This window comes from Dasypus novemcinctus, chromosome 8 (assembly GCF_030445035.2).
Source record: "Dasypus novemcinctus isolate mDasNov1 chromosome 8, mDasNov1.1.hap2, whole genome shotgun sequence".
NCBI lineage: Eukaryota > Metazoa > Chordata > Mammalia > Cingulata > Dasypodidae > Dasypus > Dasypus novemcinctus.
Window position 1 is genome coordinate 43,512,730 of NC_080680.1, and position 14,217 is coordinate 43,526,946.

Sequence of the window (14,217 nt, forward strand, 5' to 3'; positions counted from 1 at the left end):
ATCATATGGGAGGACCCGAGTTCAGTCCCTGGGGCCTTCTGGTGAAAAAGAAGAAGAGAAAACATGCCTGTGTGGCAAGCCGAGTGCCCATGTGGTGAGCCAGTGCCCGCGCAGCAAGCCAGTGCCTGTGCGGCGAGCCGAGTGCCATCGCAGCAAGCTGAGTACTCGTGCAGCGAGCCAGTTCCCACACAAGTGAGTCATGCGGCAAGATGATGATGCAACAAAAGAGAGACGAAGGGGAGAGTCAAGGTGAAGCGCTGCGGAGACCAGCAACTGAGGTGGCACAATTGACAGGGAACCTCTCTCCACATCAGAGGTCCCTGGGATTGAATCCTGGTGAATCCTAGAGGAAAAAGATGAGAAAAGACAAAAAAAGAGGAGCAGATACAGAAGATCCCATAGAGAATGGACTCAGATGGCAAAAACAGCAGGGTGGGGGAGGGGGGAGGAAAAAAAAAACCCAAAACCTTAACCATGCTAATTTAGTAATAACATGCACCTCTGCTTGAGACATACAGTTATTTGTTATTTTTTTGTCTTTATTTATTTTTTTAATGTTACATTTAAAAAATATGAGGTCCCCATATACCCCCCACCCCCCTCACCCAACTCCTCCCCCCATAACAACAACCTCCTCTATCATCATGAGATGTTCATTGCATTTGGTGAATATATCTCTGAGCACCGCTGCACCTCATGGTCAGTGGTCCCCATCATAGCCCACACTGTCCCACAGTCCACCCAGTGGGCCATGGGAGGACATACAATGTCCAGTAACTGTCCCCACAGCACCACCCAGGACAACTCCAAGTTCCAAGAACGTCCCCACGTCACATCTCTTCCTCCCACTCCCTACCCTCAGCAGCCACCATGGCCACTTTCTCCACACCAATGTTATTTAGGCCCCCACGTTTCCTTCTTACTGCGTGAAGGTCTGATTAATGTCCTCAAACTATGAAATGAAGTTGCCATCTGAAATGAAGAGGAAGGATTAAGAGGCCAGGACTCGAGGCCTCATCTTTGAGAGATTCTCCTCTCCAGTGCCATCGGATGATGACAGCTGGGGTGGACCCTGGGACAGCCCTCATTTTGCCGTGGAGGTTCACTGATGTGTCGTCCCACGCGCAGGCTTGGAGGAAGCCTGTGGAATGCCCTGGGCAGCAGGTGAGGAGTCGTGGATGGACCTTTGAGCCTTATCGTTGAGGGAGCTGATACCCAAGAGGAAAAACCCTTCACAGCACCCAGGTCTCAGGACTCCTAGTCAGAAGCCAGCAAGTTCCACATTCGAGTTTTATGATCGTCCAGACCCCCGCATTCATCAGCTGTGTGGCGTGGGGCACGTCTCCTCATTTGTTGAACTGTGCTATTTCTTTGCGCTATACATGTTCATTGAGTTCATGCACCTGAAGGGTCTCTTCTTACTGAAAAGTATTCTGGTGTAACTTGTTCCTGAATTATCTATCATTCCATTTATATGCTCATAATTTTCCGTTTCCCATCTTATAGGATTTTCCCTTCACAAAGTTCTTAGTTGTTTCCTTTAACAAAAAAATAGGAGCATTTTTCTGGGACTGCATACCAGTGATTACAAAATTCTACAAGATCCCAAGATGAAAGTGATAATATATATAGGAAGTAGTATTATAGGATAATATTTCTTAAAATATAAAACATGAGAAGTAGAAATATCAGGCCAACTAAGTATTTGTATCTTTATTGCTTAAACTTGTAGTATAAATTACAGTAGTACCTATTGAAGCCAATTTCAAGGTAAACCATAACAGGAAGTAAGCAATTTCCTTTTATTCATTAAAAAAGAAAGGGGTGTATTACTCTGCTGATGCACATGAAAGAACATTATGACTTGTAGTACCCCTGAATTGACGTCAGCTTCCTAAATTTAAAATACTGACTGAACATGTATGTGTTTATGTGAGGGGGTGGAATGCAAAAAAAAAAAAGCTACTTATGCCTGCTTTGTTAATCACATAGAATAAATAATAACACTCAGCTCTCTAGTGAATTCAAGGCCGTAATTCCCCTTCAAAGTGTCCCTGTTGTTTTCGAAACCACTTGAACTGTGTTCTTTTGGTCCCACCTTGCATCAGCAAAATGAGCGGTGTGACACCCTGCCTGTCCTCACTTCACAGTAGCCTTTCACCACTTCCTGTTTTAAATCTAATTTATTTATCAGAATGGCCTGAATTCTTGCCCACAGTCCTTAAACATGCCTCAAGCACTGATAACTTTCTAGTTTTCATTTGTAAAAATAATTGACTCTATTAATAGTTTGCCCTTGAGATTTTGTCCTCGGTTCATTCATTCATCAGATATTTTTTGAGCACGTACTCCTTTCTGGCTTCTGTTGGAGTTGGGGATAAAGGAGTGGTGAAGAGCATGGCCTGCCCTCATCGCCCTCACAGTCTAGAGATTCAGTGAGAGGGGACAGTATGTAGCTGAGAATGGAACTAGTGTGGGTTTTTTCAGACTTTCCCCTTTCACTGTGGAAGGAGCCTTGCTGTGGACGGCAAGGCTGCTACAGTCTACTTTGATCCCTTCTACTGAATTACTAAGCAACAGGTAAGCAAATCCCTCCAAGTGTCTCATTCTGTATTTTGTGAGGTTGACAGCAGAGAACTTCCTGTATGTGTAGATGTGTGTCTCCAAGGTAACATCATAATCTCTGACAGTTACCATCACTAGTGGTATTCGGCTATCTCGCTGGGATCACTGATCTCTGTCAGCATTCAGAAAACAGCTAATTTGCCTCTTTGGCTCCCCTCCAAGGTACAGTCATACCCGCCCCGAGAGGCAGTTCCCCAGTGGGGATGCCAAGAAGTCTTGGAGCGTGGGTGATGGAATATTGCTCTTCTGAAATTGGAGAGCTAGAATTTCCACAGCTCGTCTGTGCCGAGCCCCCATTCAGCAGCCATGGGCGATTTCTCTTGGGCACCTTGTCTAGAGAGGCCTGGGACGAATCCCCTGCCTTGATTGCCCAATTTGCCTCTGCTTCAGTTAATTAGCTGGCAGGAAGACCTCCTCTTAATCTGCCCCTTTCAGTCACTTCTAGACCAGTGGGATGGTTTGAAAAAATAATGCTGAATATGTCTGAGTGTTGTGCCATACACAGGACTGTTTTTTCACATTGCATTTAAATCTCAGAAGAAGAAAAGGTAAATAACGTAGCTAGTAATTTTACATATGGGTATTTGAACCCATATTTGTCTGACTCTCATAGCCTCTACTTTTCCAGATTGAGATTTCTCTTTCTTTCTCAATCTATGAAATTGTTTTTTTTCTTAAAAAAAAAAAAAACTATCCAAATAGTTCGTGAAGAAAATGACTTCACTCTTAGTGAATAATAGTGAAGTTTTGATGCTCACTTGCTTATGAAAATGGGTCCTGGCTGGATACTCTTTTAGTTTTTTAGTTTTGTTGTTTTACTTTAATAGCTTTTGGGGGCCAAAGACTTGAACGGTGCCCAAGTCACAATAGTGGAGAGCATTGGTTGACTTCAGCAGGCATTTCAGGCTTCTTTATAATGTGGCTGAGGTCTTAAATTTGTGTTTTCTCCGGTGAGTCTTTTGTATGTTAGATGATGTATATCCTTCAGTGGAATCATTGAGAGTTTGTCCTTTTCTTTTAAAACAAGTGGTCTGCATCAAGCCTAGGGCAGATGGATATATATCACATTCACTCACACATCTGGACTAGACAGGGTAGTTCTGTTTGATGTTAGTTGCAAAAGCGACACCATCAAATACTAACAACTGTTTCATTCTGATCTTAACATCATGTTTAAAATATCCCTTTCTTTTTTCTTCTTTCCCTCTTAGCATTACTCGACTGCCTGGCAGAGACAGGAGAAGTAGATGTCCACACCCACAGACCCTGGCGCAATGCCCCACCCAGGGCCTTCGCCAGGGCCCGGGCCCTCCCCAGGACCAATTCTCGGACCTAGTCCAGGACCAGGGCCATCCCCAGGTTCCGTCCACAGTATGATGGGACCAAGTCCAGGACCTCCGAGTGTTTCGCACCCGATGCCGACGATGGGGTCCGCCGACTTCCCACAGGAAGGCATGCATCAGATGCACAAGGTAAGAGCCTGTTCTCCCCATCAGTCTCGTCTTCTGATTTGTGTATGCCTAATATTCCTGATAAAATATATATTTTTCTTTACTAGTTATTGCTAGCAAAAGAATCTGTCTTATCTTGCATATTATTGAACCACACACATTCTGAGGCACGTTTATTGCTACAGATGTTATACCAGGAAGATCAGACCTTGGCTTTTTAAAATACAGGATAGAATATGCACACTGACAAGTAGATTCTGTGATTTGTAGGTTGAAGGCATTTTGGCTTGGTGAATAAGTATATTAGTGAATGAGGTTTTTTTTTTCCACTGTGTTTGTCATTCACTAATGAATATACTGAAAATTATTCTTCTCTGAAAATGTAGACTTTTGTGAAAAAATTAGATCTCAAAGGGTAAGAGGAGAAAGAGTCTTTTCCTAATGGAATATTGGTAAAGACTTTATTGAAATAAAACAGTTTCTAGGGATTTCTTAAAATGCACTTGGCTGTGTCTCTGTGAGATAGTTTTATTCCGACTTTGGGGTCTTGCAGAGATCGCTGATGTTGCCGAGCTCAGGTCCAATTCTTTGTTGGTTGACTAAGATTGTTATAATAATCTTCTATTTATGTGCTGACACTGGTGTTGGGAAGATGATCTTACTGGTACAGTTTTGGCATTATGCCTTCATAGGAGATTCCAAGAAGAGAGAACAGCCTTTTGAGAAAGTAAACAAGATCCTCTGCAACAACTTGCTTTGAAAATTAGCTGTAGGGAAGTGGATGTGGCTCAAGTGATAAGGCCTCCGCCTACCATATGGGGGGACCCAGGTTTGATCCCTGGGGTCTCCTGATGAAAAAGAAGAAGAGAAAGTGTGTTTGCATGGCAAGCCAGTGCCCATGTGGCAAGCCGAGTGCACGCGCAGTGAGCCAAGTGCCCACGTGGTGAGCCTAGTGCCCATGTAGTACCCATGTGGTGAGCCAAGTGCTCCTCTGAGTGCCTGCGTGGCGAGCCAGTGCCTGCGTTGCGAGCTGAGTACCCATGCAGCAAACTGAGTGTCTGTGCGATGAGCCAGTGCCTGCGCAAGTGAGTCATGCAAAAAGATGATGACACAAGAAAAGAGAGATGAAGGGGAGAGTCAAGGTGAAGCGCCGCAGAGACCAGGAACTGCAGTGGTGCAGCTGACAGGGAACCTCTCTCCATATCAGAGCTCCACAGGATCGAAACCCGGTGAATCCTAGAGGAAAAAGAGGAGAACAAAAACAAGAAATAGATACTGAAGATCACACAGCAAATGGACACTGACAGCATAAAAAAACAAAAACAAAAACAAAGTAGGGTGGGGGGAGGGGAAGAAGGAAAAATAAAGAAAATTAGCTGTAGCCAAAGAAAATCCATGAGGCCATTGCCTAGGAGACAGGTAGAGATTTTACAAGCTGTGGAATATCTCAGGTGGAGAGGGGAGATGTTTCTTGGCTCAAGTAGGCAAGAGTGGAAGATCATGGCTTAAAACAGAAAGATTGTCACACAAAAGAAGAACTCCTTCAAATTATGCAGAACTTTAGGTCAGCTTTAAGGTAAGGTAAAAGAGCTTATAATGAAAAGTGCAACAATACTGAGATAAAGTAACTGGTTAATCCTAGCTTCACTCCAGCCAACCAATGTCAAAAGCTTGTGGTACGTGCTTTTCACATCTTACTCTTCTCCTTGTTCAGTAAAAAAAAAACACAACAAAACTGTTGTATAAGCACATGTGCGTATTATATGGTGTGATTTTTAAAAATTTTCTTTCACCATAAATGCATCAAAGTTATGTTGTCCCTATTTCATTATACTGAAACTTTGTCCTCTTTTCATTTTCCAATATAACATGAATATTCCTATAATATCCCCCTTAGTCTATTTTTTGCTTGTCAAGTATCCAGAGAAAAAGATGTGCTTGCTTTCCATGTCATATGTTTTAGGGAAGATAGTGAACCTGTTCACAAATTGAAGTTATTACATTCTTGTGTTTACATTAATTTGCACGAGCTTTATTAGATCTGATCTGTCACTTGTAAACCTTAGCCCCAATGGGTCAAATAATTTAAGAATGGCCTCTCCTCCAAAATGGAAGATAAAATTTGAAGGGAATATTTAGCCAACCTCCGTTATTATTTAAGCTTTTGCACTGGATTGTGTTTATGGATCATTTTCTCTTCTGATTCTTTGTATCTCGTTACCTAGCATCTTTGCCACACTTTCTTATATTCTCTCTCCCCATCAGTGCTCCTTTTTTGAGTTTCGTTTTGGTTTGTTTTGCTCTCGTTCTGCAAGTTTTGCATTTTTTGCCTTTCTGCTTTTCCTTACCGCCTCAGCTCCTCAGAAGGCTCCCTGTATGAAGAGATGGGTAGGTGCCCAGAGCTCATACCTGCTGACCAGATGTTTTTGCTTTCTTAGATCCTTTTTATAGGCAGCTGTATTCCTTGTCTTTCTCCTCTCTCTCCATCTGAGATTCAGCCTTTTGCTTTCCGACATTACTGGAAATAAATAAACAAGTGCCCTAAATACATCTGCTGTGGCTTTGATTTCCTCTCTATTATTACTGTTTAACAGACTTGGTGACACTCTTTATGCCAGATTCTTTCCATTTTTCTTCTGAACATCCTCTTTATGGTACATTTTGCCTCTTTTCAAGTACATGCTTTTGACTCTGCAGAAATTAACTTTCTTTTCTCCAAAAACTGCAAGCACTCATACTTTCTTGCTTACAGTCATTTGGTTTCTATAAACTTCTGGAACTATTCCTTTCAGGCTGTTTTGAAGATTGCTATTCTAGTTTGGGGAGGAATAGACTTTTCCTCTTTCAAACACATGCTCTGTTGCCCAATTCTGGATTGGATTAATGACAATTCAATAGCAATTTATCATGCCTCTGTTAGATGCTAGGCCTCAAATCCTGCTTTGGCCCCTGTGTTCCTTATTTCTTTCCAAATTGTGCCTTTCACCATTTACAGTCTTCCTTCCTCTGCAGTACAGCTTTATCTGTTTCACCCTCCTCTCCGGTATTCTACCCCATTCACTGCTCTACTCTGTCTGTTCCTCTCTTCCCAACTGCCATAGAATCTTCCAGTTTCAACTTTTAAACTTTCTATAGGTCCTTCCCCTCTGAAGAAAAAAAAATTACCAAAAAATAGAATCATCCCAGATGTTTCAAGTCGTCTTCCTTCAGACTCCAGACTAATTTCAACATACAGCAGATTTCAAGACTTACTTAGAAGGGTATGGAAAATAGCTTATATTTATCTACCATGTGAACAGTGAACAGAGATGCGTTTTTATTCATAGGTATTAACATCAAAAAAAAAAAAAATTGAACTGTTTAGCTAAAGCCCTGACCTGTGCCTTACAGCTGGATTCTCTTATCCTATTGGTGTAGTCTTTTTGTGGGTGCCCCTTCCTAGGAGGTATGAAAGGTATGACTGTTGTTTGGGCAACAAATGATCATGCCTTGCCTTTGAAAACTCTAGGGAAGGGTTTTAAAACCCCAAGTAGAAATGTTGTACCCTAAAGAAGTACCTAATTGATGCTGCTTAAATGTTTCAGCCCGTTGATGGTATGCACGACAAGGGAATTGTAGAAGATCTCCATTGTGGGTCCATGAAGGGCACGGGTATGCGGCCACCTCTTCCAGGAATGGGCCCTCCCCAGAGTCCGATGGATCAACACAGCCAAGGTTTGTGACTGCTACACATCTGATTTTGGTTCCATGCTCTAGTTTTTTAATCTTTCCTGTTGCTTATTTTAATTTGACTTCCAAATAATGTGTCTAAGGAAGTTGAATCCAGCAGGGCTTTTTTTGCCCATGGAGATCTCCTCCCAACTTTGACCCCATCCTCACCAAAACTGCTTTATAGATATATATGGTCAATTTTATTACCAAAATCCTATAATTTTACTAGTCACCATGTGTCCAAGCACTCTGCTAAGTGTTATACGTATTTTGTCTACAATCTTTATCATAACTTGTAAGGTGAACAATGTTGCTCCAGTTTTATAGGTGGGGAAACTAAACTTCAGAGAATTTACTTTATTTCCTTAAGTTTATACCTCCAATAAGTGACAGGACTAGAAATAGAATCCAGATTTGCCTCCCAATCATTGCACAGATGTGAAGGTAAGAGGAACCACGTTTGTTGCTTAAATTACATGCTTGCACATTGTACGTAAGGTGGTTTTTTCTGGCAGTGAAATCACCTGCCATTGCTGATGGGTGCCAAGGTATTTTTCTCCTTCATGTCTAACCTGAGCATGTCCTCTCTCTGTCAACTGTCGAAGGCATAATAGAAGACCTCAAAGCCTTTCGAACATACTGTGACCTGTTTTTAGAATCATTGTATGGTCATTTCAACATGTGAGGGCATGGGTTAATTGAGCACAAATTAACATTAATATATAGGTGTTCTAATGCAGGAATTACAGTTTATGTATTTCCGTATCTATTCCTATATAATTCACATGTAAGTTTTTTCCTTGATCCTTGATCAGACATCCACCTGAGGGAAGGTTTTTGGCTGTGAGGATTTTGATGTAATGTAAATAGGCACTGAAAGTATGGAGGTTATGGAGTGTCTCTCCGTTATTTGAACAGGTTTTTAAACATCCTAGACTTTGATATGAATTTTGGTGCCAAACAGGCATAAAGGTGGCAGATGGCTCATAGAATCTTGACCAGCTCAGAAAAGCAGCCTGAAGCATTGGAATTTTTTGCAGTACAGGAAGAAAAAATTTGACCCATTCAGTGTTAAGAATGGATTCAGGCAACACTTCCCAGATCTATCGTTTAAATCCTAAGGGGCCATGTCTGTTGACGTAGCTAATGTAAATTTCATTTGTAATGCCTGGGCAGTGTAGATGAGTTGAAGTCAGTGATTTTCAAAGACAGCTGCTTGCTCTGTCTGCTCTTTACACCAGTATGGCTTTGCAGTATCTCTGGGAAGGGGGTCCATAGGAAAATCTTACAGAACAAAACATAATTGAGAGGACTTTTACTTTTATGTCTTTTAAAACTGCTCTGCTCACTTGACTCCCTTCTTCAACTTAAGAATGATGTCTTATTCCTCTTTGGCTCTCCAACACTTGGCACAATGTCTAGCACATGACTAGATAGATAGTCATAAATTTTGTGTGGTTACATAAGAAAGTGAACCTATTAATTCAAAAGTCAATCATTTATACATGTATCTTAATTTTTATGTAATTTCAAAAATTATCATTTACTTTGAAATGCAAAGGATAGCATTATATGGACTCAGAATATGTAATATTTTTCTTTAGAATAGTAAAGTACATTGTTGTCTGCAGAATTAATTGATAATAAGTTTATTTTTTGAATAGAGCAGTATTGATATAATTTATTCTAAATAATGATTTAAAAAAATTTAGACTGTGTAAATAGTATGTATCTTTAAAAGCTCCATTTTATGAATCCATTTATAAACACACAGGTACCGAGAGGTGTAGTATTGATTGTGAGGCTTCCAGCTTTTACTACCTAGCAACCTATTAGGTTATTTGGAGTATTAGTTGAGATTCAAAACCATTTCCTTCAATAAATACTGAATCGTATACCTAATGGTCCCAATAATAACATTGTTTATTTTTAGTACATTGGATGGAGAAAACCTTCAAAGGCAGGATGTAATATATAAGGTTTGTACATACATGTTTGAAGGGAAAATTCATATAAAATTGGCACTTTTATGTTCAAGATTTTTAAAAGTAGAGAAGTTGTTGCTTCTCTCTGAGGCAAGATGAAACTGGGGAGATAATGGCCCATGAAGACTAGGGAAGGAAAAGTGCTACTTTTTAACTATTTTTAAATGAGCATATGAAATAAGATTTTTAAAAGAGCAGATCAACACTGTCATCCTTCAGACAAATGTATATTCACTCTCAGGCAATTTCTTCACTCTGTTTTCTTAACTCAAGATAATTACCAAAATATGTTATGTTGTTTCATCCTTTAGATCTGTTTTTCTTCAAGTTTTATGGAATGCTAGTCATGTAGGAAAAAAATCTCTCCCTTTAGCTGAGACACTGTCACATTTTTAATGTCATACTGTGACAGAATGATTCTATTAACATCCCCTGTAAATTCTGGGAAATAATTTTTTCCACCCCCAGTTTCTACTTATCAAATTTGAGGTAAAATTTTGTTATATTAATTAATTCTGGGAAATGATTTTTATTCCACTCTTGGTTTCTTTATTGAATTTGAGGTTAATTTTTTTTTTCATATTTTTAGGTGACCATGTTCTCTTTTCAGAGCTTGAATTTTTGTGCTTAATGTAACCCGTCTCATCTTATTAACTTTGCCTTGCCTGTAGTTCATAGTTTAAACGAGTGATTTGAAAAAACAGTGTTATACAATTGAGTTTAGACTACATTGCTATCATATTATTTTGTATAGGTCCTGTATTACTAAAATATTTGTCTACTGTAATAGGCATCCTATCATTTATTATGGGTAAGCCATAATTAATGGTCTTGGGACATAGAGTCAGGAAGGCAGGAGACATATGACCCACGGCCTATCCCTGCTATTATGAAAATGTAAATAAGGTGGAATGTTTTCCCCAGGGCAAGGATGCTGGGCTGGCTAGAAAGGTGTTAAGAAGGTGCTTTCATAAGTTCCAAACTATCATTTTCCACCAGCATTACAATTAAGGGATGACTATAAGTTCCATTAAGAAGGAAGAATGTTAACTGTGATGTTAAGTGTACATCATTCCCTAAGTGTTTATTGTTATAAATAACCATGTGCTGAGATATAAATTTCTGGAGACCGATTTCTGGGGAATTTTCTTGGCAAATTTATTTGCCCAACTAGAACCCTAATCACTGCATGGTGTTTGTGCTTCTTGATGGTACCAGGGATTTGGGGATTGCGATTTAGCAGTCCTTCCATTTCTCTGCAGGGCAGGGTTTCACAGAATGGAGTTCTACTTCTCACCAAATTGACAGAACAAAACTTACACTTGGCTTCGGGCATCATGCTAAATTTGCTTCCCTTTCCAAATGGCAATTTGAGATGAAAGTAACTATCCTGTATTTTCTCTAGTCCTGTGAATGATGAAGTGAATTCCCCCTGTAGTGGTTGGCAGGTATTCTGGGGCCTGTGTGATTCAATATAAAAGCCCAGAGCTGTTTCAGTTTAAACTTGAACCAGCTCCAAACACGGACCAGATATGTGATGACCTTTATGTTAATGGTGGCACAAGTATATTTATTAAAGGGAATATATTTTACATTGTGTTTTGGTACTTGATTAGTCAGCACTTGTTTGAATTCAGTGTCACCTTTTGCATCGCTGTAGGCTACTTTAGTCCCTTCTTCATCTTGGATCTCCCTCCAACAACGCTCAGTTGTTTTTCTACAATTCTTTGGCCAAGCTGCATAGTTCATCTCCCGAAATAAGTTTCTCAAAATTTTTGTGCATTTTGGTTTTTCTTCCTGAAAAATAAAAGTGTTCTATAATTGCCTGTTTAAATCTCTTAACAACCCAAACATTACTTTCAGCTTTGGGGTGTCTCAGAAGTAGTTCTGGGAGATTTTTGAAACATTTAAGTCCTTACCTTATTTTTGTATAATCAAATTTATTATTAGGTCTTGGAGAGGACACACACATTACAATCAGGTAGACCTTGGTTTGAATCTTGAAGTTGCTAATCTTTAATTGTGTGACCTTGGGCAGCTTGCTTGCTTTCTGAGCCTCAGTTTTCTCATTAAAAACAATAAAGTAGCAGTACAAATCTTCTGGGATTGTTGTGAGGATGGAAGATATAAATGTGTGCCCCACACATATTCCCTTAGAATCTGCTTTCCTCTAGCCCTCAGGCGCCTGGCACCTGCCTTGCCCACACAGGGCAAAGTCCTTGGAGAAGAACGCGCCCTCGGCTATTACCCGGCACCTCAGAGCTTCTACCTGGGATTAATCTTCGGTCTCCCATACAGTAGCCGGCTAAATAATGCAGACCTTGTTAGCTGTCTGTCTTCCCTTCCCAATACCACTTTTCCACACACTTAACCAGTATCCATTGCCTCTCTCAAGTATTACTTCCACGAATGCTCATTTCAGGCTCTGCTTCTGGGGGAGCTCAACTGCGATTAGCACCGAGTGACTTGCCAGAGCCTGTGACTGTGTAGGCACTCAATAAATGCGAATTATACGTAAAATGCATGATAATAAACCAAATAATATTTGGTATATCAACTAGAGACTCTTCATTACCCCTTGAGGGATACTCGAGTCCTTCAGGTTTTTTCCTCTAGATTGGGGCTACTTTAATTGTCCTATCCCCTGAGGCCTTTCCTTTAGGAGCACAACCACTAGGCAGTTTGCCCTGTGGTTCACATGTAGCTATTGATGGCTTGAAATGTGGCTAATCTGGCTTGAGATGGGCTGTAAATGTAAATGCTTCCTGGATTTTGAAGACTTACTATGAAAAAAGGTTAAATATCTCACGAATAATGTTTTACATGTTGAAAGGATGTTTTGGGTATATTGGATTAATAAAATTATTATTCAAGTTAATTTTACCTTAATTCGTGGAAGTAATTTTTTAATGTGGCTACCAGAAAACTTTAAATTACATATATGGCTCACATTATATTTGTACTAGACAGTGCTGTTCTAGAAAATCATCAAAACATTGAAAAATGCCTCTCTTTCAGGGTCATTAGGGGCAGCCTGTGATCCCCTTTCTTTGTTTTATTTTAGGCTATCTGTCTCCGCACCCATCTCCGTTGGCAGCCCCAGAGCATGTCTCCAGCCCTATGTCTGGGGGAGGCCCAACTCCGCCCCAGATGCCTCCGAGCCAGCCCGGGCCCCTCATCCCAGGCGATCCGCAGGCCATGAGCCAGCCCAACAGAGGTCCCTCGCCTTTCAGTCCTGTCCAGCTGCATCAGCTTCGAGCTCAGATTTTAGCTTACAAAATGCTGGCCCGGGGCCAACCCCTCCCCGAAACACTGCAGCTTGCAGTCCAGGGGAAAAGGACGTTGCCTGGCATGCAGCAACAGCAGCAGCAGACGCAGCCGCCGCAGCAGCCGCCTCCGCCGCCGCCACAACCGCAGCCGCAGCCACAGCAGCCGGCCCTTGTTAACTACAACAGACTATCTGGTAGGTTAATGTACAACCAAATGAATAATGCGATGCTCCAGCACAGATGAGAAGGACTGCTAACTGCAGGGAAGCTCTGGGTTGGTGCAAGCTCAGGGCTGACTCAGCCGTTCGCCGTACCTCGCTTGCTCCCTTTTCTGCGCCCCGTTGCTCCACTTAGATGCCCAGGATTCTTGGTCTCCTCCCACTGCAAGCTGTGGACTGTGGAACAAAGCACTAACACCCATGATTTTACATTCTCTTCCAAGAGGTGCACGGTGTCTCGGAAGCCCGTCCCCAGGCCTCAGGCCCCAGGTTAAGAACCCCTGGATCCATTCCATCGCCAAAACTTGCTCCTCGATTTGTCTCTCCTAGAGCCGTTTAATGTTTTTTGATTTATTGATTTATGCCCCCTTTTTGTTGTGAAAAGCATTTGGGAGGCTTACAAGAATACACCCGCAGTAAAATATAACAAAGTAGAACATCAGAAGAATGAGGGAATATATAAAAAGAATACCTCAAGGTCAGGAGTGCAGGGGGCACAGAACTATCACAGTTACTGTAGCTGAACATGAAAGATGACTTCAGTTTCTGGAAGAACCAAAAGGAGTCAGGGTCAGGCACCTTACTCTCGCCCCCAGGAAGGAAGTTGCTTACCAGGATAACAGAAGACATAGAACCCTTCTTAGCACAAGAGTATGAGAGTGTAATGTAGGTTTCCCATGCAGGATTATTTTTTGTAATTAGGATTAATGAGGTACTGCAAGATAGAGGCATGAACAGCATTTGTTCATAAGAAATAAAGTAACAGTTTCCCATGGCCTGTTTCTTCTAGTGCCCTTGGATAAAATCTGAAGCTCTGCTACCATGCAAGGGGCTAAGATTATATAATCCTATAGTCTGGTCCTCTGAGGTTGGCTTGATCCCAGTGATAGAATTCAGAGGTCTCAGGGGCTGCAGGGTGATCGTCCATGAATCTTGTTTTCTCTAGGAAGGTTTTTGC

General features: G+C 41.2%; 1 protein-coding gene across 8 annotated transcripts in view; it reads left to right on the plus strand.

Moving 5' to 3' along the window:
• SMARCA2 (SWI/SNF related BAF chromatin remodeling complex subunit ATPase 2) overlaps positions 1-14,217 on the plus strand; it is a 195,160-nt gene that overhangs the window by 10,156 nt on the left and 170,787 nt on the right. For 7 of the 8 annotated variants that reach the window (XM_058301759.2, XM_058301765.2, XM_023588455.3 and 4 more), the window contains exons 2-4: positions 3,837-4,097; positions 7,661-7,790; positions 12,837-13,235. In XM_058301759.2, the coding sequence (XP_058157742.1) occupies positions 3,873-4,097; positions 7,661-7,790; positions 12,837-13,235 (754 nt within the window). In that variant the 5' untranslated portion in view covers positions 3,837-3,872. Of the gene's footprint in view, positions 1-2,482; positions 2,581-3,836; positions 4,098-7,660; positions 7,791-12,836; positions 13,236-14,217 lie in introns of those variants that run through there. The other variant, XM_058301764.2, reaches the window with a different exon arrangement.